This window comes from Egretta garzetta, unplaced genomic scaffold (assembly GCF_000687185.1).
Source record: "Egretta garzetta isolate BGI_Z169 unplaced genomic scaffold, ASM68718v1 scaffold151, whole genome shotgun sequence".
In the NCBI taxonomy this organism is placed as follows: Eukaryota; Metazoa; Chordata; class Aves; order Pelecaniformes; family Ardeidae; genus Egretta; species Egretta garzetta.
Genome location: NW_009258615.1, coordinates 5,587,571 through 5,612,508, shown reverse-complemented (window position 1 = coordinate 5,612,508; position 24,938 = coordinate 5,587,571). Strand labels below are relative to the sequence as shown.

The window sequence follows — 24,938 nt, the reverse complement described above, 5'->3', positions numbered from 1 at the left end:
CCCGGGGCCGCCTCTCGCAGCCAGCCCCGAGGTTGTCCGGCCTGGCCCGGCTCCCCCCTCTCCGGGCCCCGGGGTCACGCTGCCTTACCGAGCTGGGGAACATCAGGTCGTAAAATCAAAGCGCTAAGAAAAAATCAGAGTATTAAAAAGCTCTCCGGCCTAGGTGACGTTAAATTTCTGGGTTTGAAAGAAGGGGGGTGCCTTTGACGTCCACTTACAGCTGCACGTGTGAGTATGGTGCTGCGCTGGCGTACGGAAACAACTGCATTGTAGGGGCATCTACTGAACTACTTTCTCCTCTTCTGTGCTGCTAAACACAAACTCCGGTTAAAGTCTCTGTGTGCCTGTGCGATACTGATGCTGATTATTGGGAGCAGATCAACACCCTTTTTGGCACGTCTCCTTTTCACACAACTTAAAACCTAGCATGACGTGGCAGGCATTCACAGGTAAAGGACCACGGTTATCTTCAGACTTTGTGCAAACAGGTGCAGCTTCATAGGGTTATGTGGAATTTCTGCAGGGTTCTGCTGAGATCTTACTCCAGCAAGTGAAGGAACATTTTCTCATCACTTCTGCAGTATTACACTACTGCAGATTCTCACTTTCCTTCCAATTGTTGTGATTGACTCCCCCAGTGATTGTTTTATCCCGAATCTGATGGGATGACTTGGGCTAGGTCCTTTAGATTCAGCTGGTTTTAGAAAAAGATGAAGAAAAAAACTTTCACAGCTTCTGTGCTTAAGTTGCCCCACACAGCGAAGCCTCTATGTATGTCTTGTTGAACTCTGCCTAGTTTCTGGTAGCATAGCTGGCCTCTTTGCTGTGCTGTGAAACTTTTATATTTAAATCTCATTGTCACACTTACCGTGTAATCCTTTCATCCTCACTCTCTGTAGTCAGAGATTATGCACAATTAACTCTGCCTTGTCTGAGATAACTGGGAGGGAAGAACTAGGGTTCCTCACTGGGTGGGAACATTTCGATAACATGCACGCTATGTGGTGCGCTGGGGAGCACTGTGTAGAGGCAACCAAGTGGTAACGAAGACTCAGCCGTGGTCTGGAAGAGTATGGTCTGCGGTCTCTGCCATGGCTGCATTGGTGTGGGGTCCCTCGGGGGTCTTTGCACCCTGCTCCTTAGAGGATGAACCTGCTGAAGGGTTTGTTAGCCGTGGTGTAACAGCAGACCCAAACAGGCTTCATGTATTTTTGCAGCACGTGTCTCAGCTAACACACAGGCACCAAAGAATACGAAGAAAACTTTCTTGAGTAATTCTATGGGAGCCATTTAGCAGAACAGGCACTAAGGGAAAGGCGGTAAGACCAGAATGGCTGAAGCTAACCTTATGCATCAGCAGTCACAGTGCATTGTGCTTAAGTGCTCTAGGAACATCATGGAGTTTGTTCTACAAGGAACTGGCGTTGGGTTGCAGAGGTTACTGCCTTGGGAACTCCACCACAGAATTTCTGCCATTCGTTGGAAGTCAGATGGCCACATTCATACACTGCTGCATCTTTGTTAAAGAACTGTGCCAGAGCCAAGCTGTCTTTGCTGGAGGCCAGCTCCTGTATCGTAGAATCATTTAGGTTGGAAAAGACATTTAAGATCATCAAGTCCAACTGTTAACCTAACCCTGCCATTCCACCACTAAACCATATCCCTAAGTGCCATGTCTACACGTCTTTGAAATACCTGCAGGGATGGGGATTCAGCAACTTCCCCGGGCAACCTGTTCCAATGCTTTGACTACTCTTTCAGTAAGGAAATTTTTCCTAACATTCAATCTAAACCTCCCTGGGCGCAACTTGAGGCCATTTCCCCTTGTCCTATTGCCTGTTACCAGGGAGAAGAGACCGACCCCCACCTCGCTACAGCCTCCTTTCAGGTAGTTGTAGAGAGCAAGAAGGTCTCCCCTCAGCCTCCTTTTCTCCAGGCTCAATCTCTGTGTTGGATAAAACCCTGAGAAAGTTGAGCTGGCTGTGTGTACTTGGACAGTAAATGTGTGTATGTGGTAAGCACACAATGATACCACAGTGCTTTTTAGCATCTGCCTGTTAGACTTCTACATTTTTGGGATAACCACATGGCATTACTTTCATTATAACCATCTTCCTCATGACACAGCCCACATATCACAAGGATTAAGCTGCTTACAAGTACTCCTTATTATAAGACAAAAAAACCCATGAGAAGTATGAATGATAACCATCAAGTAGAAGAGGTTTAGAATGATTTGTGGTTGCTGCTGTGTGTTTTTAATGCTTTTAGAGGTGTCTATAAGAAAGAAGAATTACGTAGGAAATGTAAAAGAATAGTATCTTTGTCAAGTCAAGCTCTGAAAGATTCAAATTAGTATTAAAATTAAGGTTCTGTCATCAACTTTTATATCACTATTTGTGCATGTGTGTCATTACATGATATGGTGGTAACTTTTCCAATGGACACCAGCCTCTGTTGCTATTCCTTTTTTAACCCCTTCAGTACACATAGTTTTTACAATATCCATTTCATAGAATGGGAAACAAGGCCGAGAGGAAGGCTGTCACTCTGAAGAGACTACCTATTGTAAAAAGCTGACATTGTGGAGTGTTTTGCGCTTTTATAGCATTTTGTGTTCAAAGTGTATATCTTGGTGCTTACACACGTGTTTATGAGTGTTCAGCATCATTTCACATGTGGCTTCCAGTGTCTCTTGTTGGACACAAGAAGAGAAAAAGTACCCGGTTGTTCTTGTGGAAAGTGGTTTAAGTGGCAAGTTCAGGGAGACCTAGGAAGACTAAATAAATAAGTTATCTGGAGTTACCCAGCTGCTAGCAATGATATCAAGCTTTCTCACCCAGAAGGTCCCTCATTTGTATGTCTTCCAGCTTCCGCCTTAAATGAAGTCAAGGTTTTGCAGTAAATAGTCTCCTCTATGCATAGTTGGGTTCCACCTGCAACCCTACAGCTCTTTTGTGCCTTTAAGGAGGCAGGGATCTGGGGGAAAAATAACATTTGATCACGTAGTTAAATCCAAAATGCGAATCTATAGGAACAAGGAATTAGTATAGCTAAATTTAATTCTGCCTTTTCCTAATATTTACACCTTCACAGGTTTTGCTGGCTTGATGTTTTTTCAGTGCAGCTCTCAAGGAGTGTCAACATTTTCTTAAGGAATAAAAAGCAAAATAGTTTATTGTTAGGGACTTTTACTGATCCCCATATTGGATCGTGGGCAAGGTCTTGTCCTCCAGGTGCATGATACATAATTCCGGTAGTTAGAAATGTACTGGCATCTTGGCTGAAGCTTTTAAATATTTTGAGACTCACAGTGAAAAAGCCATCAATCCAAGGTAGGTAGCCAGGATAAATTTCAGTTCGATTTGTTTAAGCTTAGCAAAGTTAAAAGTCACACAGGACAGATCTTAGTCTAAGCAATCTTGACGACCAGCTTCCATGGTAATCCTAAGTGACAATTCTGAATATTTTAGACGGATCAGGGGACCTGGCAGAAGTGCTGTGTTGGTGGCTGGCCCTCTGAGCTGAGTAATCCTCAATATCCTTGGCAGTGCCTCAAGCCGGATGCTGACTGCAGAGCAGAACGAAAGGAGGCTGTTTGAAGCCTTAGAGACAAGAACTTCAGCATGGAGGGTAATCCTGGTGTATGGCCAAGCACGCACTCTCAAAATACATTATAATGTACATGGATAGCTATAGAGAGCAAAAACTGAGCAAATGCTGCCTGCTGGTCTTGCTGCTCAGATTTGTAAGTCTGTCTTCAGGACAGGAATGTTTCATAATAAGCTCCTAACCATTTTATGAACATGCATTCATTCTCACGAAACCATTGTGAGCTACTTTTTAGGTACCTGCATAAGAGGTAACAATATTAGCTAACTTTAAAAAGATCTGGAAACATCAGGCTGTGGCAGCACAAGTGAGCAACAATATGATGAATAAATGCCAGTCCATGTCAGTATATACCCTTTAGGCCTGGTCCTAGGAGCATGTGTAAATAGCATGACGTGTAAGTCAGTATCTTAGACCGGATTCCACTTGCAGAAAGGCCGGAGGATACGCCCTGTAAGTACAGTTTGTTTGTAGACACATATGCAACGTTGAGAACTTGGTGTAGGGGAGTTGTTACCATTAAAACCTTGATGGTAGCTCTTCAGTAATCCACATCTACGTGCCGTGTGAAAGAATCCTGGTATTTTGGAGTTTGGGTATGGTATATAAACCTTCTGCTTGTGCAGTGTTCTGTTATTGCTGTGAGTATATTAGTAATCACATAAACTTAGATTCTCTGGTTAATGTGTTTTGGTTTTTTTTCCAGAATTTTGTGCCATCCTTTGGAAAGGAGACATTACGGACAACAGCAGTTACTCCACAGTTTGAACAAAACACGGATTACGTGGACTTTATTCATTTAAACATCTTAGAAAAGAAAGTTCTTAACAATTCTGAGGTTTCAGTTCAGTATTTATGTTCTAAGCCTTGTATTGTCAACTTGGAAGCAGTAGCTTCCTCTGAATTCAGGACTGGTGTACCAGTGTATAGAAGGAGATGGAAGGATGAGAAAAACCTTTACGTTAGCAGAACTCGACAAGTACATTTGAAATTTCCAAGCATCATGGTTTACAGAGATGATTATATCATCAGAAACTCAATAATAGTGCAGAGTGTGGTATTATATGCATGGATTAGTCACAAATCAGTTAGCAGCTATGGTGTTGAGCAGAGCGAAGACTACCAGGATGCAGTCGCCAAGAATTACACTTTTTTAGAAGCGGTTCCACCTTTTGAACGCCCGTATAAGGACCACAAAGTTTGTCTTCAGTGGGGTGCTGACTATTTGTGGATGCTCCAGGCAAACAGGATACCTCAGTGCCCTCATGAAAGTGGTAGGTGTAATGTAATTTTTGTATGTAGGTAATATGTAATTTTTCCCCAAGGAAACTAATGGGACCCAAATAACATCTTTTGTAAGCTGTTAAAAAGTGCATACCTGTAGTAAATAGTAAATGTCATGTAGTATGGTTTACTTGGCAAACACCGTTGAATATGTAAGCTTCATAACTGTGGGGTTAGAGTTGCAAATGGCTGAAGCCATCATGTCCTTCAGAGCTGGCTTGTTTCATCACAGCCAGCCTGGAGATTTTTAGCAGCATGGCCTTCTATTTTCTAAGTGTATTCAAACCCACTGATGTCAGTAGACATCATTCCTTTGTCTTCAGAGAGAGTTGTTCCGTCTCTTACTGTGTTATTTCAGGGTCAGTCCTGCAGTTCTTACATACATAATTCTCACACAGGTACTCTGCTGCTTGAGATGATGGCCACACACTCCAGAAACGTATTTTTAAGTCTTTATAGTGCAATAAGATTTATAGTACTTTTTTTTTTCCCCCAACACCATTATGGACAAGCACTTTTGTTTTAAAAGTTAATAGTCTTAAATAAAAAAAAGTGTCTTGCCAGCTGTATAAATTACTGAAACTCACAACTCTGCTTTCTAGATTTTCTCAGCATTCTGATTTTTTTTCCTGTCTGCGTATCTCTAGCTTTACACCTGCTGACAATTATTTTTGTCCTCAATATATATTCAAAGCGGAAGCTAAAAGGAAAAAGGTTATTTGTTTCTAAAGGGTTCTCTACTAGAAAATTCCCTAATGGTGTTTGTGTCATTTATTTTCACTATATTGGCATGTAAATGCTCTGAGAACAAGGAAATAAATTACTGAAACTCACAACTCTGCTTTCTAGATTTTCTCAGCATTCTGATTTTTTTTCCTGTCTGCGTATCTCTAGCTTTACACCTGCTGACAATTATTTTTGTCCTCAATATATATTCAAAGCGGAAGCTAAAAGGAAAAAGGTTATTTGTTTCTAAAGGGTTCTCTACTAGAAAATTCCCTAATGGTGTTTGTGTCATTTATTTTCACTATATTGGCATGTAAATGCTCTGAGAACAAGGAAGCAATGATGTTGCTGCCTTCAGGGGCTTTCTGAAATACTTGTTGGAGACAACTGTGATCTCTGACAACAGTGTGAAACAGCTTATGTATTATCTCGTTACATTATAGATTAAAACAGTATAACAAGAAATAGGAGGAATTAACTTTATTCAAATTTATTTTTTTAAAATAAGCTTGTAACAAATTGCTTGGGGTTTGGGTTTTTTTGGTTGGTTGGTTGTTTTGGGGGTTTTTCTAGGAAAGCTGATGTATATCATGGCCTCGAAGATCTTTTTCCTGTTTCTTAGCAGGGACAGCTTTATCAGATTTATTACAGTATTATATATATCAGTTAAGAACAGGATTGGTAGCTATCCATACATACAGTATAAATTGGAGAGCTGAAAATGGAAAGCAAGTCCAAGAGCTGTGGAGTAATATTGCATAGGCATAACCAAAGATAGGATGAGATTTAAACAACTAACATAAATGAAGATTTCTTCCTTTAAGTTCAAGTATCTTCCTGTAGGTTCTTTAACTATCTTAGATTTAAATGAGTCTGTTCTTTCCCTGCTTTTAATACCAGTTGGAAGTGGGCTCCATTTCACTTTTCCGTGGGTTATTTGGTCCAAGACTGTAACTTACTTAATAACAGCAAGTGAACTTGTGTTTAAGGACTTACTGAAGGTTTATGTTAACTTTCAATCTGTTGTGTGATTCAAATGTTTGACTGTACGAGTGTGAGCTAACTAATTAATTATCAATGCTTCTTGTCTGGCAGATTAAGAAAGATTGTATTTTGCAGATGCTGTCCAGATTCTCAACTTTATATATGCTTCCAGTGGGGAGAAAACAGGAATTGTGAAGAAATTTCAACAATTTGAAAACAGAGAACTTGAGACAGTCAGACAACATCAGATTGATTATCCCATGTAAGTACAGGCAAATAATTGAAGCGGGCTGTAATTGATTATTGAAGGCTATAGAATGTTCTTAAACTCTTAAGCTGTACCGCAAATTAAAGTAATACTGCTTACTAATTTGAGAAGAGGCTCAAAAGGAAACTAGTTAGCAATTCCTTCTGTACTCTGATTTCGGTTTTGGAGAGGATTAAGCTGAACCTCAGAAAGATACTTAGAGTACGTGTTAGTGCAGTGCTGTGTAAGAGGTACCAATAGTAGGTGTAACTGAGCTGGTTAGGTACAGTTAGGAGGGTAAGTTAGCTGTTACATGCTGTCATGATCAGACTGCTGTCTCATGACTGGCTAGCCTGGGGTTTTCTGCGTTACAGAGAGATCTGCATTTCAAGTGTCATTTGCAGACCAAATGCAGAGTAGGGTTTCTTGCAAGGGCAAGCAGTGTGGAGCAGCTTTTTCCCCATAAATTCAAACTCTAGTTTATTTTGCAGTTGACAAGCCCTTGGTGATAGAGTCCCCTGCCTAGACAAGTCTTCCAGCTTGAGCTTACACTATTTCCTTCCATCATCCCTGCATAAGCTCTCCTAGTTGGACAGGAGTAAAACCCCTTAGCCCCTGCACACTGTTCAGTTATAGAGGAATCACTGTGGGAAGATCATCTTTCTCTACTCTTCTCCCCCTTCCCAAAACTGTCACAACTCTTCAGTCATATTTTGCAACTTTAGAGGAAAAAGTATATATAGAGAGATATATAAATATATCTCCCTTCCACCAGCTGCTGTTACCCTGGCAACATTATTACAGAAATAGGAAATGATCGCAGGAACTGGAACTTGCCTGCTGGTTTGTGTTTGGCCTGTGACCACAAGAAGAGTGCCAAAGAAGACTTGCCAGATAGTGCAGGTTGCATACAAATTAATAGCCCTCACACTATAGCTCTGGAGTCATAAGTACAGAGCAATTTTTAGCTCCTGGCCTCTTCAGGATGGGTGACAGCCTGGTTTGCACAGCCCGTTGCCCGTTGCTCACCAGCACAGTTGCATTCTGCTTCTGGCACTGAGGCATCTGAGCTCTGGTTGAGAATATATGGCATGAATGTATGCAGCTCTTTACGTGCTCCACACAGTTCCACCCTCTCTTGCCTCCGGGCGGTGTCTCCAGTGTTAACATAAAGCATTGCCTGTGTGTTGCAATTGCGTGTCACCCGGGGGTAGCTCTGTTAAAAAGAGGAAGAGAGTTTTCCTCAGAGGTATGTGAGCAGTGGTTCCCTGCTGCACCAAAAGGCCAACAGAAGCAGATGGATTTAACCAAAGTTACTCGTTTGACTTCAGTCAGGAATTCGTAAAGAAAGAGGACTGGGGATAGGCAACTGTCATTTGAGGTAGCTACCAGTGGACAGCCTGCAGCAAGGACAGGCTGGGACTGTAAGGGACTATGCACGCTCTACAACATTCTGCGGCAATGGGGGATGTGAAATGAGTCAGCATTGTCCTAAACTCTGTCCCAAGAAATTTGTCCAAAACAGTTATGTGCTCAGACTGGCAATCAAGGATGAAATGGAGACTGCGGCATTTAAGTTTGCTGTATTGCTGGAGATGAAAGATTAAAAGAGCGATATATAAGCATAAGCAGTATTTCTGGAAGCACAGTGTTTGCCCATACATCACAATAATCAATGTACAGGTGACTGTGATTTACAAACCTTTCCACCTCACCCATGTACCATCTCTGGAGGATACGGTGTTATTAGCTATTTAGACTCTGTTGGGGAAAACTTCACCACCCTTGCATTCTTTTTTTAAGCAGGAGAGCAGGTGTTAGGTTTTCAGAGCTATATTCATAGAATCATAGAATGTTTTGGGTTGGAAGGGACCCCTAGAGGTCATCTAGTCCAACCCCCCTGCACTGAGCAGGGACACCACTAACCAGATCAGGTTGCTCAGAGCCCCGTCCAACCTGACCTTGAATGTTTCCAGGGATGGGGCCTCCACTACCTCTCTGGGCAACCTGTTCCAGTGTTTCACCACCCTCATTGTAAAGAATTTCTTCCTTATATCCAGGCTAAACCTACCCTGTTTTAGTTTAAAACCATCACCCCTTGTCCTGTCACAGCTGGCCCTACTAAAAAGATTTTCCCCATCTTTCCTATAGGCCCCCTTTAAGTACTGAAAGGCCGCAATCAGGTCTCCCCGCAGCCTTGTCTTCTCCAGGCTGAACAAGCCCAGCTCCCTCAGCCTGTCCTCATAAGAGAGCTGCTCCAGACCTCGGATCATTTTTGTAGTCCTCCTCTGGACCCGCTCTAACAGTTCCATGTCCTTCTTGTGCTGAGGGCTCCAGTGCTTGGTTTAGTTTAGGAAAAGACACAAGGTACTCTATGTTCAGCAACTTCTTGAGAGAGAAGGAAGGCAAGCTGACCTAATTCTAAAGTATTAAAACCAAATATTGACTTTTTTTTCTTAAATTATAAAAATAGAAAAACCGAATAATGTCTCCTACAAGTCACTAAGAAAAGAGAACTTCTTTATCAGAGTTGATAATAGTTGTAATGCTTTGCTGGGTTATACATTGGAGGTACAGTTTTCAAAGGCGTTCAACATTGGCTTAACTGCTGTGGAAATGTTATGGAAATAAGCGGTCAAGTTTCTGTTAAGAGCACTGAAGCAGATTTAGTCTGGCTCAGAGGAACTCCTTAAAATTAGATAGTGTGGTATAAATTCTGCTTTTAGTGCCTCAGCAAGCTTTGTACAGAAATTTCTAAGTAGATAACATTGTCGGGTCTTCGTTTTTTAATTTTGCACTACTCCATAGTTTGCACAGGCTCCACCTTTATTTATCCTGTGATAGCTCTGTGACAGCTGTTCTTCATACCTATCTGTACTACCCAGAGGCTGGATTCATTTTTAACTGCTTCTCCCAAGCACATTTTCACAGCTGGCATTCAATATAGAAGACACAGCTTAGCTTTTACTGGCTTCTGCAACCGAGATTACAAGACCATGCATTTGGGGATCTTGTACTGTAGCTTGCAGGCAGGAGGTTGGCTCCAAGTTGTCTCGGTCGTGTTTTCAGTTCCCTGTTGATGTGGGATCTGGCAGTAGCTCTGACCCACTATTCTGGACCTGATTCAGATAACACTCCCTTACTCTCGTCTCATGTTGTTACCACAAAAATGTGCGGTTAAAAGGAAATCACAGATCCAAGAGTCATTAAGTACTGTTGCTCTGAAGGTTTTCCCTGCAGACGATGTGTTCTGTTCCAAAGATTACATGTGTGAAACAGGTTTGCTAAATTAAAATGAAATGCATGCTTTTCAAATTATGTAGGGAGATTTCTCATCAGGAGTGGATTTTTTGTTTATTTTTGCTCATGCAGGTTCACCATTTCAATCTGGCTGTATTTACTCCATCACTGTGAGAAGGATCTGTGTGGTATACTCTATTTTATTGATCCGAAAGAAATGTATAGTACTCCTGCTGTATTTCTAAATGAGGAAGGTAAGGGATATTATTAACAGCCTTCTGAAGGGGTCTAATATAGTCTTTATAGATCTTTGCCTAGGAATAACATCGGTAAATATATTATTAGACCTATTTTGTGAAACTGCTAGCTTGCAAAATGCTTCTTTTTTACTATAGTGTTTCAATGGGAAAGTAGCTCTAAATAAATAGGGTTAAACTGAGAAATAGTTGCATAGCATCTAGTCTTGGCTCACTTCAGAAAATGGTCTGCTTTTTGAGGAGAACAGACTGAATCTTACAGGTCAGGAACATACACTGTGATTAAACAGTCTTATCTCAATGAACAACCTTTGCTATTGAAGTATTATTTTAATATTTTTCTCAATTCTTATACACATACTACATGATTTATTTTTTTTAAATTTGCAATAGCCTCAGAAGAAGTCCAAATGATTCAAGGTCTTGCCTGTATTCCATTGATCAAGAATCATAGTCTATTTCCCTGATGCAGAAAAAAAGTTAAGAGGTAGCACGGGCTTAACCTAGCAACACCTGCAGTAAAGAAACATTCCTGCCAGAAGATGGCTCTTCAGCCTCTGACAGAATGAGATTCAGGAGCTGGGGGCTGGCTGGCAGGCTCACAGAGGAAATACATGTGCAGTTTTAAAAGTGCACACCTGGCTTTTTCATGTCACTGCATTTTTTCCCCTTTGCAAGTTTCACAACTAATCTTTTCCCCTCTGTTATTTTTGCTATTTCTATTTTCTCTGTCTTGTAGCCAGTCTAGATAATTAATCCATCCATTAGAAAATGGATGCTTTTCTTTGAAGAACAAACAAAAATGGCAGCTCAACTGGAAGCTATCAGCTTGATCTGAGACTTGCTTGGAGAGGTTTTACGGCCCATTTTATTCTCAGTGTTAGATTAGATTATCATAATAGCCTGTTCTGGTCTTAAGAGCTCAGACCACGAGTCTAGCTTTTGCAGGTCCGAGTAGTGGAGGGTAGAATCATCTTGTACTTGGTCATTGCACTCTCACGTGCTAGCAGTAGTGTGTTGAGTAGATACCTTTGTCTGCTGTTCCCCTCTGCTGTTTGCTGCAAGTCATGTCTGCTTTCTGGTGTTTGAGATCAACTGTGGCCCCCTCCCTGTTTGCCTTATGGTTAGTGTGTTTATCCTTCTGACAGTTGGTTTTGAGTCTGCAGTTTCATGTGGGAGCCTGGGCGTTACATATCCAAGATGTGTAACTGAACTGTGGAGCACATTTCCCTGGGATTTTGTGAGAGCTGATGTATGGCTTGGCGAGAAGACAGAATCACTGTGAATAATACATTAGGAAGGCCATTCTTAATATTGATATTTCAGTGGTGTTTATTTCCTTTTTCTTCCTTTGTTACTCTGTCAGGTCATGTGCATATTCAGATGCACCTCATGAGAGGAGATGACCTTGCAGTGAAAACTAGCTTCAGCCTTCCTCTGAAGCAGTGGTTTCGGCTGGACCTCTCTTTTAAGGGTGGACAGGTATGTGTGCTACTGAATTACAGGATCAAGTCTGAGATTTGTCTAATTTGATTATGCCTTTGACAAACCCCTCAATAGCTGAGGATGAGAGAAATACTGTAATTTGTACATGCTCACATAGCAAAAGAATGAAAAATCTAAAACTAGAAATTGTCTGGGGATGTTCAGACCATTTGACTTTGAGAAATCAACCTAGATGCTTAAGATAAGAGCCTAAAATTACTGTATATTCAGTGGCCATCTTGATGCACAGTGGCTCTCCAGAGACTCCAGATCTAAGCCAGACACTGGCTTAGATATCTTACCTAGTTTAAGTTACATGGTGTGAATAGCTCTGAGGGAATTTCCACTTGGAGGCTTAGGTGTTTCTACTGCTCTGATACAAAAATCTAAGTGTCTGGGCTTCTGTACGGTAGCATGCCTCTTGCCTAGATGTGTTAGCTAACAGGAGGCATGTTCAGTTTCCAAGTTTTCCCTATTTGACAAAGTGGCATAGGATTGACTACCATTAACAGAGCAAAAAATATTGCAGTATCCCTCTGTAATAGATAAAATACATAATTTACATCTTAACAAATCACAGGTGTTTTTTCACAAAACCTTCCAAAAGCAGCTCTGAAAACTCAGGCTCCCTGCCCAAGTTCTTGTCTGAACCTCTATCTATTAAGATATTAGGGTGTGAAAATAATGAAAAACCTTAGTCTTCTATTTCTCAACTTCATTCTCCTTGAAAATGATTGAATAGATTACATTCTGAATTGTAAAAATGATTGCTAATTAAAGGCAAGAAAAACTAAGCAAATGTAAAGTATGAGGTAAATGACTGATAAAGCTGAAACAATGCTGTACTGAGAGAGCAATGTTCAGGCTAAACTACTGGTGTTCCTTTTGCAACCCACCTTCTTTTAAGTATGTAAGTGGTGAGCAGATTGATTGTCTTGCAAGAAAATCAGGTAGAAACATGTATTTACTTTTAATATATGCTTTTAAATGTATTGATAAAAGGAAGAGTAAAAAAAAGTGTTTTATAGAATCAGAACTGTCTTTTTCTGCTTATTTAAATTGTAGGTATAATTTAAGTTCACGGGAATGGGAAGAGCCTATGGATTTTGAAGCTCAGCTTCAGGTGCAAATGTGGAATTTACTGTCAATGAATATACAGGGTATATTCATAGAATCACAGAATAGTTTGGGTTGGAAAGGACTTTTAAAGGTCATCTAGTCCAGCCCCCCTGTAATGAGCAGGGACGTCTTCAGCTAGATCAGGTTGCTCAGTGCCCCATCCAACCTGACCTTGAATGTTTCCAGGGATGGGGCATCTACCACCTCTCTGGACAACCTGTTCCAGTGTTTCACCACCCTTATCATAAAAAATTTCTTCCTTATATCTAGTCTGAATCTACCCTCTTTTAGTTTAAAATCATTACCCCTTGTCCTGTTGCAACAGGCCCCGCTAAAAAATTTGTCCCCATCTTTCTTATAGGTTACCTTTAAGTACTGAAAGGCTGCTGTAAGGTCTCCCTGGAGCCTTTTCTTCTCCAGGCTGAACAACCCGAACTGTCTCAGCCTGCTGATCGCTTTTGTGGCCCTCCTCTGGACCCACTCCAACAGGTCCATGTCTTTCCTGTGCTGAGGGCTCCAGAGCTGGACACAGTACTTCATGAGAGTGGAGTAGAGGGACAGAATCGCCTCCTTCAACCTGCTGGCCACGCTTCTTTTGATGCAGCCCAGGATACAGTTGGCCTTCTGGGCTGCAAGGGCACATCATTGGCTCATGTCCAGCTTTTCATCCACCAGTACCCCCAGGTCCTTCTCTGTAGGGCTGCTCTCAGTCCCTTCATTCTCCAGTCTGTATTAATACCGGGGGTTGCCCCAACCCAGGTGCAGGACCTTGCACTTGGCCCTGTTGGACTTCATGAGGTTAACACGGGCCCACTTCTCGAGCTCATACGGGTCTCTCTGGATGGCATCCCATCCCTCAGGCGTGTCAACTGCACCACTCAGCTTGCTGTCATCTGCAAACTTGCTGAGGGTGCACTCATTCCCACTGTCTTTGTCATTGACAAAGATATTAAACAGTATTGGTCCCAACACGGACCCCTGAGGGACATCACTTGTCACTGATCTCCATCTGGACATTGAGCTGTTGACCACTACCCTCTGGATGTGACCATCCAACCAGTGTTGGAAATTTGACAACTGCATGTACAATTAGATTAAGAAAAAATGTTCTTCGATCAGAGAGCAGAGTGAATTTATTCAGGTGTGAGTTAAAACCTGTGCTCAATAAATTTCCACTTCTGGACAAAATAAGGGAGCCAGGAAGAGTTTAATGAGCATTCTTGTGGAAAAAAAGGGGAAGTAGGACCAAACTTAAAAACATTTCAGTACTTAGAGCCGTTGTCTGGAACAGGTAAAGCTGTGATGCAGTTCCATCTTACTGACATGTCTTCCTGTAGTAAGTTTTTAAGTGCTACGATCCTCAAAAGATATGGAAGAATCTAGGCATTTCGTGCCAAAAGAACAGCAACAAAGCTGGTGAAGGGTCTAGAGAACAAGTCTTACAAGGAGCAGCTGAGGGGACTGGGGTTGTTTAGTTTGGAGAAAAGGAGGCTCAAAGGAGACCTTACCGCCCTCTACAACTACCTGAAAGGAGGTTATAGTGAGGTAGGTGTTGGTCTCTTCTCCCAAGCAACAACTGGTAGGACAAGAGGAAATGGCCTCAAGTTGCACCGGGGAGGTTTAGGTTGGATATTAGGAAAAATTCCTTCACCGAAAGGGTTGTCAAGCACTGGAACAGGCTGCCTTGGGGAAGTGGTTGTGTCCCTATCTCTGGAGGTATTTCAAAGATGTGGCAGTTAGGGACATGCTTTCGTGCTGGACTTGGCAGTGTTAGGTTTATGGTTGGACTCAATGGTCTTAAAGGTCTTTTCCAACCTAATTGATTCTATGATTATTTCAGTTTCATTGATTTAGGTGCATTTAGTCCAGCATGATCTGAGACAAAAATATATAAATTAGGGAAGGTTGGGAAATTTAGGCATTGAGAAATTAAGAGCCAGATTTTAAGACCATCCGAAGATGCAGATGAATCCCTAAAAATACCGAGGCAGTTGAGAAAATTTTGCAGGGTTGTTTTGTGAGTCCTTAGGCAACTTTTTACAAGATCAACATGTATGAAAATCTTACCTTGTCTTTTTTCTTGGGCATCTTTTGGGATGATCAACTCTTGGGAATTCCTTTAACTGTTCTGGCACTGAAAGTCTACTGAAAGTACATCTCCTGTAGAAACAGGAGTTGAACCCAGTTTTTTTTTAAATCATGGCCTGTTACATTAGCTTTATGGCTGTTCTTCACCTGTAAACTACAATTTTTTGCGGAGATCATTATTCTCTTCATTTAGCATCTCTGCTGTATAAAAACAAAACACCCTTTCACACTTTGGAAGAATAAAAGCTTCAGTAAAGATGACTTGTAACTGAACACAGGGGTGAAATAGCTGAAGAAGGCAACATCTGTGCTGTTTTTGCTATTTTTCATCGCTCGTGGTTGGCCAGGACAGACCAGTGCCAATGCTTTCCATTAAACTCTTCTGACATATATTGGATGCATGACACTATCCTCTTTAGTGCAGAGGAGATGCAACAAGCTGCAGCTGTAATCTTCTGAACTATGAATTCAAATAGCTTAATAAAAGTACCTTGTAATATTTTGTTTATTATAATTGATATTTTATGTTCTTTTAGATAGAAGTAAGCAGTGTTGAGAAGAATTTGAAAAGACATCATCATCAGTCTTTTAGGTAAGCAGCATTTCCCCCTTTGCTGGGTAATATGTGTGTATGTGTTCAAATAAGGAGGGAAACACAAGTTTGTAACTGAGATTCCAAACGATTTTCAAAATATCTGTGGTCTTTTTCCACTCTGTGCTTTCAAAACCAGTTTGCATGACTGTGCTTACACTGAGCATGAGCTGAATAATTTTGTTAATGCCATGAGCTAGTTGAGTTAACATGCTGCGTGGTCTAGTGCTAGAGTCTGATAACCCTCACTAAAAACTGATTGAAAGGTCAGTGGCATTAGGATTCCTCTTCAAATGAAGTCTTGGCATTACTGAAGTCAAGGGAAGTTTTGCTGTTGCTGTGAGAGAGCTAGGATTTCACCAGTGAAATTGTCATCTGCTTTGCTTAGGTAGAGAGCAAAATTTCTACCAAAAATATTCTTGCTCTATCCTTTATTATAAGCAACTGAATGAATAATTTTTTTAAATGGATCTTTAATTGTTCTCTTTCACTGTAATTTAAGATTGACTCTTGTGCAAATAATTAAAAAAAACCTTTTAATATGGAAACTATGTAACAGTAAATTGCATGGCAGACTTCAGTGTTGTTCCTTCTCTGCTATGGTTTACAAACCAGAAACTGTAAATTTGTAGATAGTAACTCTAGGAGACAGAGAACTTAAATTTTCATATGCCAGTTTTAGAAGAGTGCAAGGGAGAGGTGGAACTGTAATCTTTGAGATTGTGTAATGATGCATAAAACACCAGAAGATGCCTAGAAGTCATAAAACACCCTGCTGGTTTAATATGCTTGTAGACAAGGGATTTGTTAAATTTACTCCAGAATTTGGCACACTAAATTGCAGAGAAGATTTTGTGAGTAAAGAGATGAGAAAAGAAAAAGATAGTGGCAATGAGTTGCTGTCGGTTACAAAAATTCTGAGATAGAAATTTCTTTTTTCTTTCATAGTACCTCTTGATAGCCAGCTTACTTCTCTTTCATGTTCTCAAGTTTTAGGGAAGATTTCTATTATGATGACACTGCTGGATACTTTGTTCTTGGAGGCAGTGGATATGTAAATGGTATTGAAGCATTCTTTGGACCTGTGAAATACTATCGTCTCAATGTGTTGGAAACAGAACAGGTAAACAAAAGCAGTATTTGGAAATGTTTAAATATTAACAGCCAGCTATAGCTGTATTTTATTTTTTTAACCAAAGCTCTTACCAAGTGATAATTTTGCTATGAAGCATAATAGTACTTGGGAATATATAACCAAAATATGTTCATTTTCTGTTGAAATCTAGGAATGTTAGTTACCACTTCAAATGCTAAAATATAAGACTTCTAGAAGTGAGTATGTAAAGCAATATTCCTAAATCTATATTTAAGTAAGGACTTATTTTCAGTATTGCTTTGTTTCCTGGAGTTTTTGATGATACAGTATTGAACACATTTGATTAATTTATGGTTTTGTTTAAATTGGTGGTAAAAGTCATATAGACTTGGTCAATTTTGGAAGTTCATCCGTGGTTTCTTGGATATGGTGAGTGGTTAAAGTCATAGTCTGTTGTGGCCAGCATCAGGTTGTCTGGCACATTAACATGATGTGCCCAATAAGCTGATTCTAGTAAACAATCTGTTTCCTTTTGTTGTTCTAGCCAAGCATAGACAATAACAGATACTGTAGATGCCATTTATCTATCATTTGCCTTTTTATAGATTTCTAACCCTCTTCATGACAAAGAAGCAGTGGAACAAATTGAACTCTACTATGAGAGATGTATGGACATTCAAGAAATAGTTTATGAGTACAGATATATTGTAAGGCAAGGCGAAAAAGCGCAAAGAAATTGTAAGTGTTGATCTATGAGATAAGAATTTTAAACTGTCCTCTTTGGAGACCTGTTTTCTTTCCTTTTACCAGAATCTGGATAACTATCATCAAAAGTAAACTTAAATTCAGCCATAACAAGAAAAAGGGCAATTTGAAGAGTTTAGCCTTGTTACTGGTAGCTAAATCCGTGGGTTTGTCCCTGCAAGGACTTTTGTGCCATGGAATACAAACTTAAATCATGTTCTTGGTATCTCTTCTCTAATAAGACAGGTGCATAAAGGGACAAAGAAACACTTTCACACTTATGTGTAAGCTATTCAATTGCCTTTCTTCCATTTTGTTCCCAAATGACCCTAAAGGCACATGTATTTTAAGCCCTTTCTCAAAAATGGGTGGAATGTGTCTGCCACAGTTGCCTAATGTGCACTAATTGGCAGGTTTATACCAAAGCAACCACTTTTGTGATAGAAGAGTAACATAGCTCAAATGCGTGCTGAAAACTAGCTTACATTTCCAATTACAATTCGATCATATGCATTGTGACCAGAGTATGGAAGAGAGTAGAAGAAATCTTAGGTATTTGTAAGCAGCCTGTGCTGGATGTATGAGTTCTTAGCACTACTTTGTGTTAAGGATGTGCTCATTGTGTACATGAATTTTTAGGTTACCCTAGAAACATCTTTCTTTCTACCAGAAGCTTGTTTTAAAGGCCAGCCAAGTCAATTTTCATGTCTTAAACGTGTTACTTCTTCTAGGTTACTATGAAAACTATTATTTGGAGCTGATACACAAATATGGAGAAAAATCAAGATGTGATGCCTTCATGTGGGAAAAAGAGCTCAGGGAAAAGTACCACACTTTGTTCAAACTGTTACAAGAGATGGATTTCAGTGCTCCAGATGGTAATCATATTTTATTTTACTGTTCTTAATAACTCCACAGTATATGTTATGTAAGTTCATGTGCTTTGACTTCAGTTCATGTTTTATACATTTTTTTTTTTTGTATCAGCTAAGTTAGTAAAGGAGTGTCATGTGTCTTATCTGTTGTGCTGCAAATGAAGGATGGCTTAATATGTAGAAGGAAATAGAGATACCCTTACATTTTTAGTGGTCAGTTACTTTTGAGGTGGTCTTTTGGATTTTTCTTCACCCTTCCTATTCAGTAGTACCTTGTATCTCTAGGAATTTTGGTTGTCTGCATTGAGAATACCATTCAACATGAGAAATTACATAATCTGTCTCAGTCCCATCAAATTAAGGAGGGGAAATCAGTTCCTGATTTTAACTTTTGCAATAACTGTGCGTCCTATGTTTTATTTTTAGTGTTAGAAGATGAAAGTGATACAGTTCTAGAAGTTGGCCGGAGGATATTTGAGAAGGTTGCAAAGGGTCTATCCAGTCCCGATGGCCTCAGCAATATGGGCTCCTCTGTCCCTCTCTTGGTGGATTCCAGTTGTTGTGGATACCATAAGGCTTCCTATTTCCTTGCAGTTATATTTGAAACAGGACTTGGTGTGTCTGTGGATCGTCCAAAGGTACTATATTTAATGTTTGGTTATGTTTGTGAAATTAATTATCTTTAAAGGCAATTTAGAAATGGGATGAATTTAAGATCAATTGAATTTAAAAATGTGAAATGGCCTCCAGATCCAGGCTGCGATTGAAGGGATTCCCTGAATAGCCCAATGGCAGTGAAGTCTTTATGAAGTCCTGATGGCGGGAATCTTTATCCTGCTCATCCAGAACAAGGAAATCAATGATTTAGTAAGACCTAAAAATGGTGTTAAAGTGAACAGCATGGAACATACTGCTTTTCCCAGTCACTGAGGAGGTAGGATAGGGGGGTAATAACCCTCGAGTCACCCACAGTCACTTGTAGATGAGTATGAAAAAAGTCTCAAGTCAGGCAAATCCCCTAAAGTGGAAAGGTTGCATAGTACAGTCAGGAAAGAAGTCCCATTTTACAGTGTGCAAAAATGTGGCACTGAGTATATTATGGTCAAATGATTAAAAGTCACCAAAGTAGAACAGTTTTCTTTTGGAAAAAACTGACCATGCTTCAGATGAGGAACTGCAGAGCATGTGAACTCCTGACCTTTTAGGCAGGTTGCAAATAACTGAAATGTTTCCATGCGATTCCACTGCAAGGTCAATTAAAGGGGAAGTGTTTATATGTCACTAGGCTATACTGAAATTGCCAACAGATATTTAGTTGTGATATAACAGTGTAATATAAAATGCTCATAAAGAATAGCAGATCTGCCTAATGTGGTTACAGGATACTAAATCAGAAGAACCCCTGAGAGACCATGCTCACTCCAGTTTCTCAAACACAAAAAACCTTAGACAGGAACCTTTTCTATACCCTAATTATGGAGTATACCTAGTGCTAATTATGGAGGCTAAGTAGTTTCATTATTGGATCTGCTTCAGGTAGTGTAGGAAATAATTTAATATCCAGTGCAGATGGGACACCACTGTTTTTATTACTGTGCAGGTGAAAAATAATAGTAGTGCTGAAAATGGTTCTGGCAAATGTGTGGTACCTAGACTATTTCTAGCACCAATTAATGTGTATCTCAAGGGAGCTTTGTGCTGAAACCTTGTCAGCCACAAGTCCCATCCTTCTAGTCCTGTCAGATCCTTAGGGTAAGATTTTCAAGTGCTGTTTGTTAACTTCCATATGTTTCCACTGAATTCTGTGTGAAAACTCCAGCTGACATCAGAAAGTCTATTTAAGTCACTGCTGAGTATAAAAAGTGTCAGAGTGTAATTAACACTATAATAAAGTGGCATTAAAAAACTGCTGCACACTTCGTGGTGGCAGAATAAGTGCAGTACTTGAAAGTATTTAGAGAGTCTAGTTTTTCTTTCAAATCTTTCTATACATACAGAAGACATTTTAACTGCTTTAGGGCTGTGCTTGATTCTATAACCGTGTTTACGTGGTACAGCTAGTATAGCAGCTACCAGTATGAACACTCCGTTCCTTGTAAATCTCCACCAAAGTGCTAAACTTGTGAGATGTGCAGTGAATTCACTCTTGTTTATGTCTGTTGATTTTTGCCAGGGACTGCTATATAGTTTGGTTGGCGCTCAGGGGAATGAGAGACTTGCCGTGATGAATCTTGGCTATAAACATTACCAAGGCATTAATAACTATCCACTTGATTTGGAGCTGTCATATGCTTATTACAGTAATATTGCAATAAAGACATCGTTGGATCAACACACTATAAAAGGCGAACAGGTAAAAGAGTTATAAGTGTATCTGAATTTGTGTTCTGTGCAAATGACTTTTCATATATAATAATTTGATTAATGTCCCTGCCCGTGGCAAGGGTATTGAACTAAATGATCTTTGAAGGTCCCTTCCTGCCCAGACCATTCTATGATTGTTACAAAATCCCCTAAATTACATGTAGGTATCATGACTCTGTTTCTTAGCAAGGGGGAAACCAAATCAAAGTTAGGGTCAAATCCTCACAATTGTTGACATACCTATCTTTCAGAAAAGTCTAAGTCTTATTCTTGGGCCCTAATTCCTTACTCAGATTTTTAATTACTAATATAGTTGGATGTGTTTGTTAAGCAACTTGATCTGTTGTTTAAATAGCCAAACATTATGAATTTCATGAAAAAGATAAATTGTCCTCTCTGTGCTTTTACCTTTTCTATAATCAAATGTAAAGATTTGGCTGTTAAATAGCTATCTGATAATATAAAGTTACAGTAAAATGATTTTAGAATGAGCTGCTAAACAGGAGGTAACACAACTTTATCTGTAAAGAATATTCAAAGTAGGCCAGTACTGGGATCCTGGCTTATGAGAAAGAATGATTATTGTACAAAAAACCAGAGAGATTTTGGTTGCTGAAGGAACTGAAAATCAGCATACAACCACCTAGATGAGAGTGCAGGTCTTCATCAAGCTTTCTGCCAGCCTTTTTTTATCTTTTAAGAGAGATTTCTGTAGAAACTAAAAAGCCTTAAAAGGCTTAAAAGCACTTCTTTGCCGTTATTAAATGCACTTAAAACTACAAAGGTCAGGGGTTTTTTTCAGTTGTTGATGTCTTGGCATATCCTTCCAGTGTAATGTGGACTTACAGTTTTGTACTGTAATGAAGCAGTAAATGGTTTTTACACTGGATGTGAGGATGGTTCTTAATGCACTGGCCAGCAGAGAGGTGGTGAGAATTTTAAAACCCAGAACTGATGAGAAATTTTTAGGGACAATCAGGAAACGGGCAACATTTTCATTTTGGTGGCAGATGTATGAATTCATTGCGTAATAACTTTTTCTGTTCACCTACTCTTCAGGCATTTGTTGAAACTATAAGGCTGATGGATGATGAACTGCTAAAAGCTCAAACAAAAGAAAATGGTGATGTCTTTATGTGGTTAAAACATGAAGCAACAAGAGGAAATGCAGCTGCACAGGTATAAAGTAATACGTTTGCCCTTTCTTGGTTTTATACACACATCATGTATGTACGTCTATAGACTATGTAGGAAAGTTGTGGAGAGCGAAGCGGACAGACATTTTCTTTGTCCACCCAAAACTGCTTCTTTTTTATGAGCTTGAGCAATTTCCCATGTTTCTGTCTGATAATATCCAATGACCATGCAAAAAGCTGTAACAGTGATGCAAGGCAAAAGGGAAGAGTTGTGAAGACACAGCAACCTCCTTCTCTGATCATTTTCCCAGGGTTTGTATTTGACATGATGCAGTTATAGCTGCTGATCTGAGACCAGCAGCAATATGTTGTGATACTGAGCCATTTGCATGCATCAAATGTGCCTTTATCACTTACCTCTGCACTTAAATCAAGCCAGACTTTCGTGGTGCTGACAGCTGGAAAAATAACCCTGCTGTAGATTTAATATCAGTACGTTACCACTGGGAAGCTCTCTGAATATTCCTGATAACCAATTGTTTTCAAACTGTTGAGGACATATAACTAGTTTCTTCACGTATTTAAAATCCATTTAAGCCTGCAAAAGTCTGGTCCTGCAATTCCAGTTTCAATACTAGCATTTATAACATTAGTGCTTATAATTGTTCTCTTTTAGCAACGATTGGCTCAGATGCTGTTTTGGGGCCAACAAGGAGTGGCAAAAAATCCTGAAGCTGCAATAGAATGGTATGCAAAGGGTGCAACAGAAACAGAAGATCCAGTGTTAATATATGATTATGCCATTGTGTTATTTAAGGTAAGTCATGTTTCATATTTTCACTTCAAAAGAGTCATTCCTATGTGTCGTGGTTTAACCCGGCTGGCAACTAAGCACCACGCAGCCGCTCGCTCTCTCCCCCCCCTCCCTCAGTGGGATGGGGGAGAGAATGGGAGAAAAGGAAAAAAATTAAGACCCGCAGGTTGAGATAGAGACAGTTTAATAAGAAAGAAGAATAACAATAGTAATAATAATAATGGTAAGAGAATATACAGAATATATAAAACAAGCGATGCACAATGCAATTGCTCACCACCCGCTGACCGATGCCCATCCCGTCCCGAGTAGCGATCACTCCCCCGAGCCGCGATCACTCTGCCCGCGACCGACCGACCGACCGAACTAACCCCCGAGCGTGACGTTCTGTGGTATGGAATAGCTCTTTGGCCAGTTTGGGTTAGCTGTCCTAGCTGTGCTGTACTCCCAGCTTGTTGTGCACCTGGCCGAGCAGGAGAAGCTCAAAAAGTCCTTGAGTAGTCTGAGCACTACTTGGCAACAACTAAAAACATCAGTGTGTTATCAACATTCTTCTGGTACTAAATCCAAAACACAGCACTATGCTAGCTACTATGAAGAAAAATAACTCTATCCCAGCCAAAACCAGGACATTATGGTATGGATGTTTGTAAGTTATCTGCAGGTGACACACTCTGAGAGCATATAGAAGTGCTTTTAGATTTACTCTGAAAATCAATCAATAGTTATGAAGCCAATGTTGATTTTTACCAGATATGCACAAAAATTTTAAAAAGAGCAAGTTAAAAGCAGTTTAGTCACCTTGTTTCTAGCCAGGTTCAGGATCAAAATACCACCTAAACTGTGGATCCTAATGTTTCCTAACAGCATGGCACCTCAAAAGCCTAACCAGCTAGTTGGCATAGCCCGTGGTGTAGAGATATAGGTGAAAGTTCGATCCTTTCTTAGAATGCCCTTTATTAGACCTCTGGGAATTTTTTTTAGTAGGAATTAAATAGTCTCTGCATGCAGTTAGTTTTTCCCTGCTGGAAGCAGTAGGCAGTAGAGGCTATACTCAGGCATAACCCCACCTGAGTCAAGTAACAACTTATATATCAGCTAAGCAGCGTCACCTGTAAGACATTCAACAGTACTAAAGGTTAGAGATATTGGTAAAGAACTGTTAGGTCTTTATCTCATTCCTTTGACAGTGGAGGGCTATTCTGTACAAAATGCTTGCTTAAGTTTTGCTCGTGTCAATTTTGAGCACCCATAGCCTGTTTGACCCGTATCGGAAATCCATTTATATGGACATCATCAGCATAACATCTGTGTATTTTCTCTGGAGACACTCTGACATCCTTTTTCACGAAAGCTGAGAGCTCATACTCATTGCCAAATCGTACACAATCTATGCACCTTTGAATGCTGTTCATTCTTCCTTAGTTGCTGAAAATTAAAGATCTGTGGTATTATTTACCCATAAAAATCACTTGGATCAACTGGTGAAATAATTTTTCCTAGACTGAATCACTAAGATATTCTAAAGCTGTGAATGAAGGATGAACGCAAAGCTGCTTTCTTTGTTGTAGCTGTTTGAAGCTAAATAACACCCAGTAAATAATAGTATCAATGTTAAAATGCATTTTGAATGTGTATATGTGAGTCTTCATCAGCCTGTATTCTGTATTTGTAAACAATGATTGTTTCACATATCCATTTCCAAGGGCCAAGGTGTGAAAAAGAATACAAAGCTTGCTTTGGAATTGATGAAGAAAGCAGCAGCCAAGGTAAAATGCAATAAATATTTTATTGTAAAAGTCCTATACCATGTGCTAACAATAATGTGCTCTGAATTATATAAAATTTATATTATCATAATTCTGTGTAAATACTAGTTGCTTCTCCCAGTGTCTTCACCATGAATGGTAAAAGCTTTATTTCCCCATAGCAGGAGTTTAGACCACTCAAAATCAGCCAAAATTTCTATGGAAGAAAAAAAATTCTCCCTACTTACATCTTTTGGAACTCGATCACAGTTAAGTGACTTACAGAGTGAATAGCTGATCCAGGAGTATATTTTTGCCTCATGTTCCTAAGCATTTTCTTCTAGCCCATAGTAGGTATGTTCTTCATAGGAGTGCCTACCAGGATTGAGCATTTCACAGGGTGATCTCTCCAGAGTCACGCGGAGATACCTGCCATCTTTGAAAATCCATGCCAGCAGGCTTTGCTGTAATAACAGAGCATCTTTAAGTTGTAACATGAATGAAAGAGTAAAGACTGAGGTCTGGTT

General features: G+C 40.0%; 1 protein-coding gene across 1 annotated transcript in view; it reads left to right on the top strand.

Moving 5' to 3' along the window:
• The first annotated feature begins 3,571 nt into the window (after window positions 1-3,571).
• Window positions 3,572-24,938, top strand: part of SEL1L3 (SEL1L family member 3) — a 35,937-nt gene continuing 14,570 nt past the window's right edge. Inside the window, exons 1-14 of the mRNA XM_035903495.1 lie at window positions 3,572-3,644; window positions 4,319-4,886; window positions 6,742-6,868; window positions 10,226-10,347; window positions 11,717-11,832; window positions 15,579-15,634; window positions 16,625-16,757; window positions 17,336-17,468; window positions 18,206-18,352; window positions 18,776-18,987; window positions 20,523-20,702; window positions 21,773-21,892; window positions 22,526-22,666; window positions 24,370-24,432. Of these exons, the coding sequence (XP_035759388.1) occupies window positions 3,627-3,644; window positions 4,319-4,886; window positions 6,742-6,868; window positions 10,226-10,347; window positions 11,717-11,832; window positions 15,579-15,634; window positions 16,625-16,757; window positions 17,336-17,468; window positions 18,206-18,352; window positions 18,776-18,987; window positions 20,523-20,702; window positions 21,773-21,892; window positions 22,526-22,666; window positions 24,370-24,432 (2,136 nt within the window). The 5' untranslated portion in view covers window positions 3,572-3,626. The remainder of the gene's footprint in view (window positions 3,645-4,318; window positions 4,887-6,741; window positions 6,869-10,225; window positions 10,348-11,716; window positions 11,833-15,578; window positions 15,635-16,624; window positions 16,758-17,335; window positions 17,469-18,205; window positions 18,353-18,775; window positions 18,988-20,522; window positions 20,703-21,772; window positions 21,893-22,525; window positions 22,667-24,369; window positions 24,433-24,938) is intronic.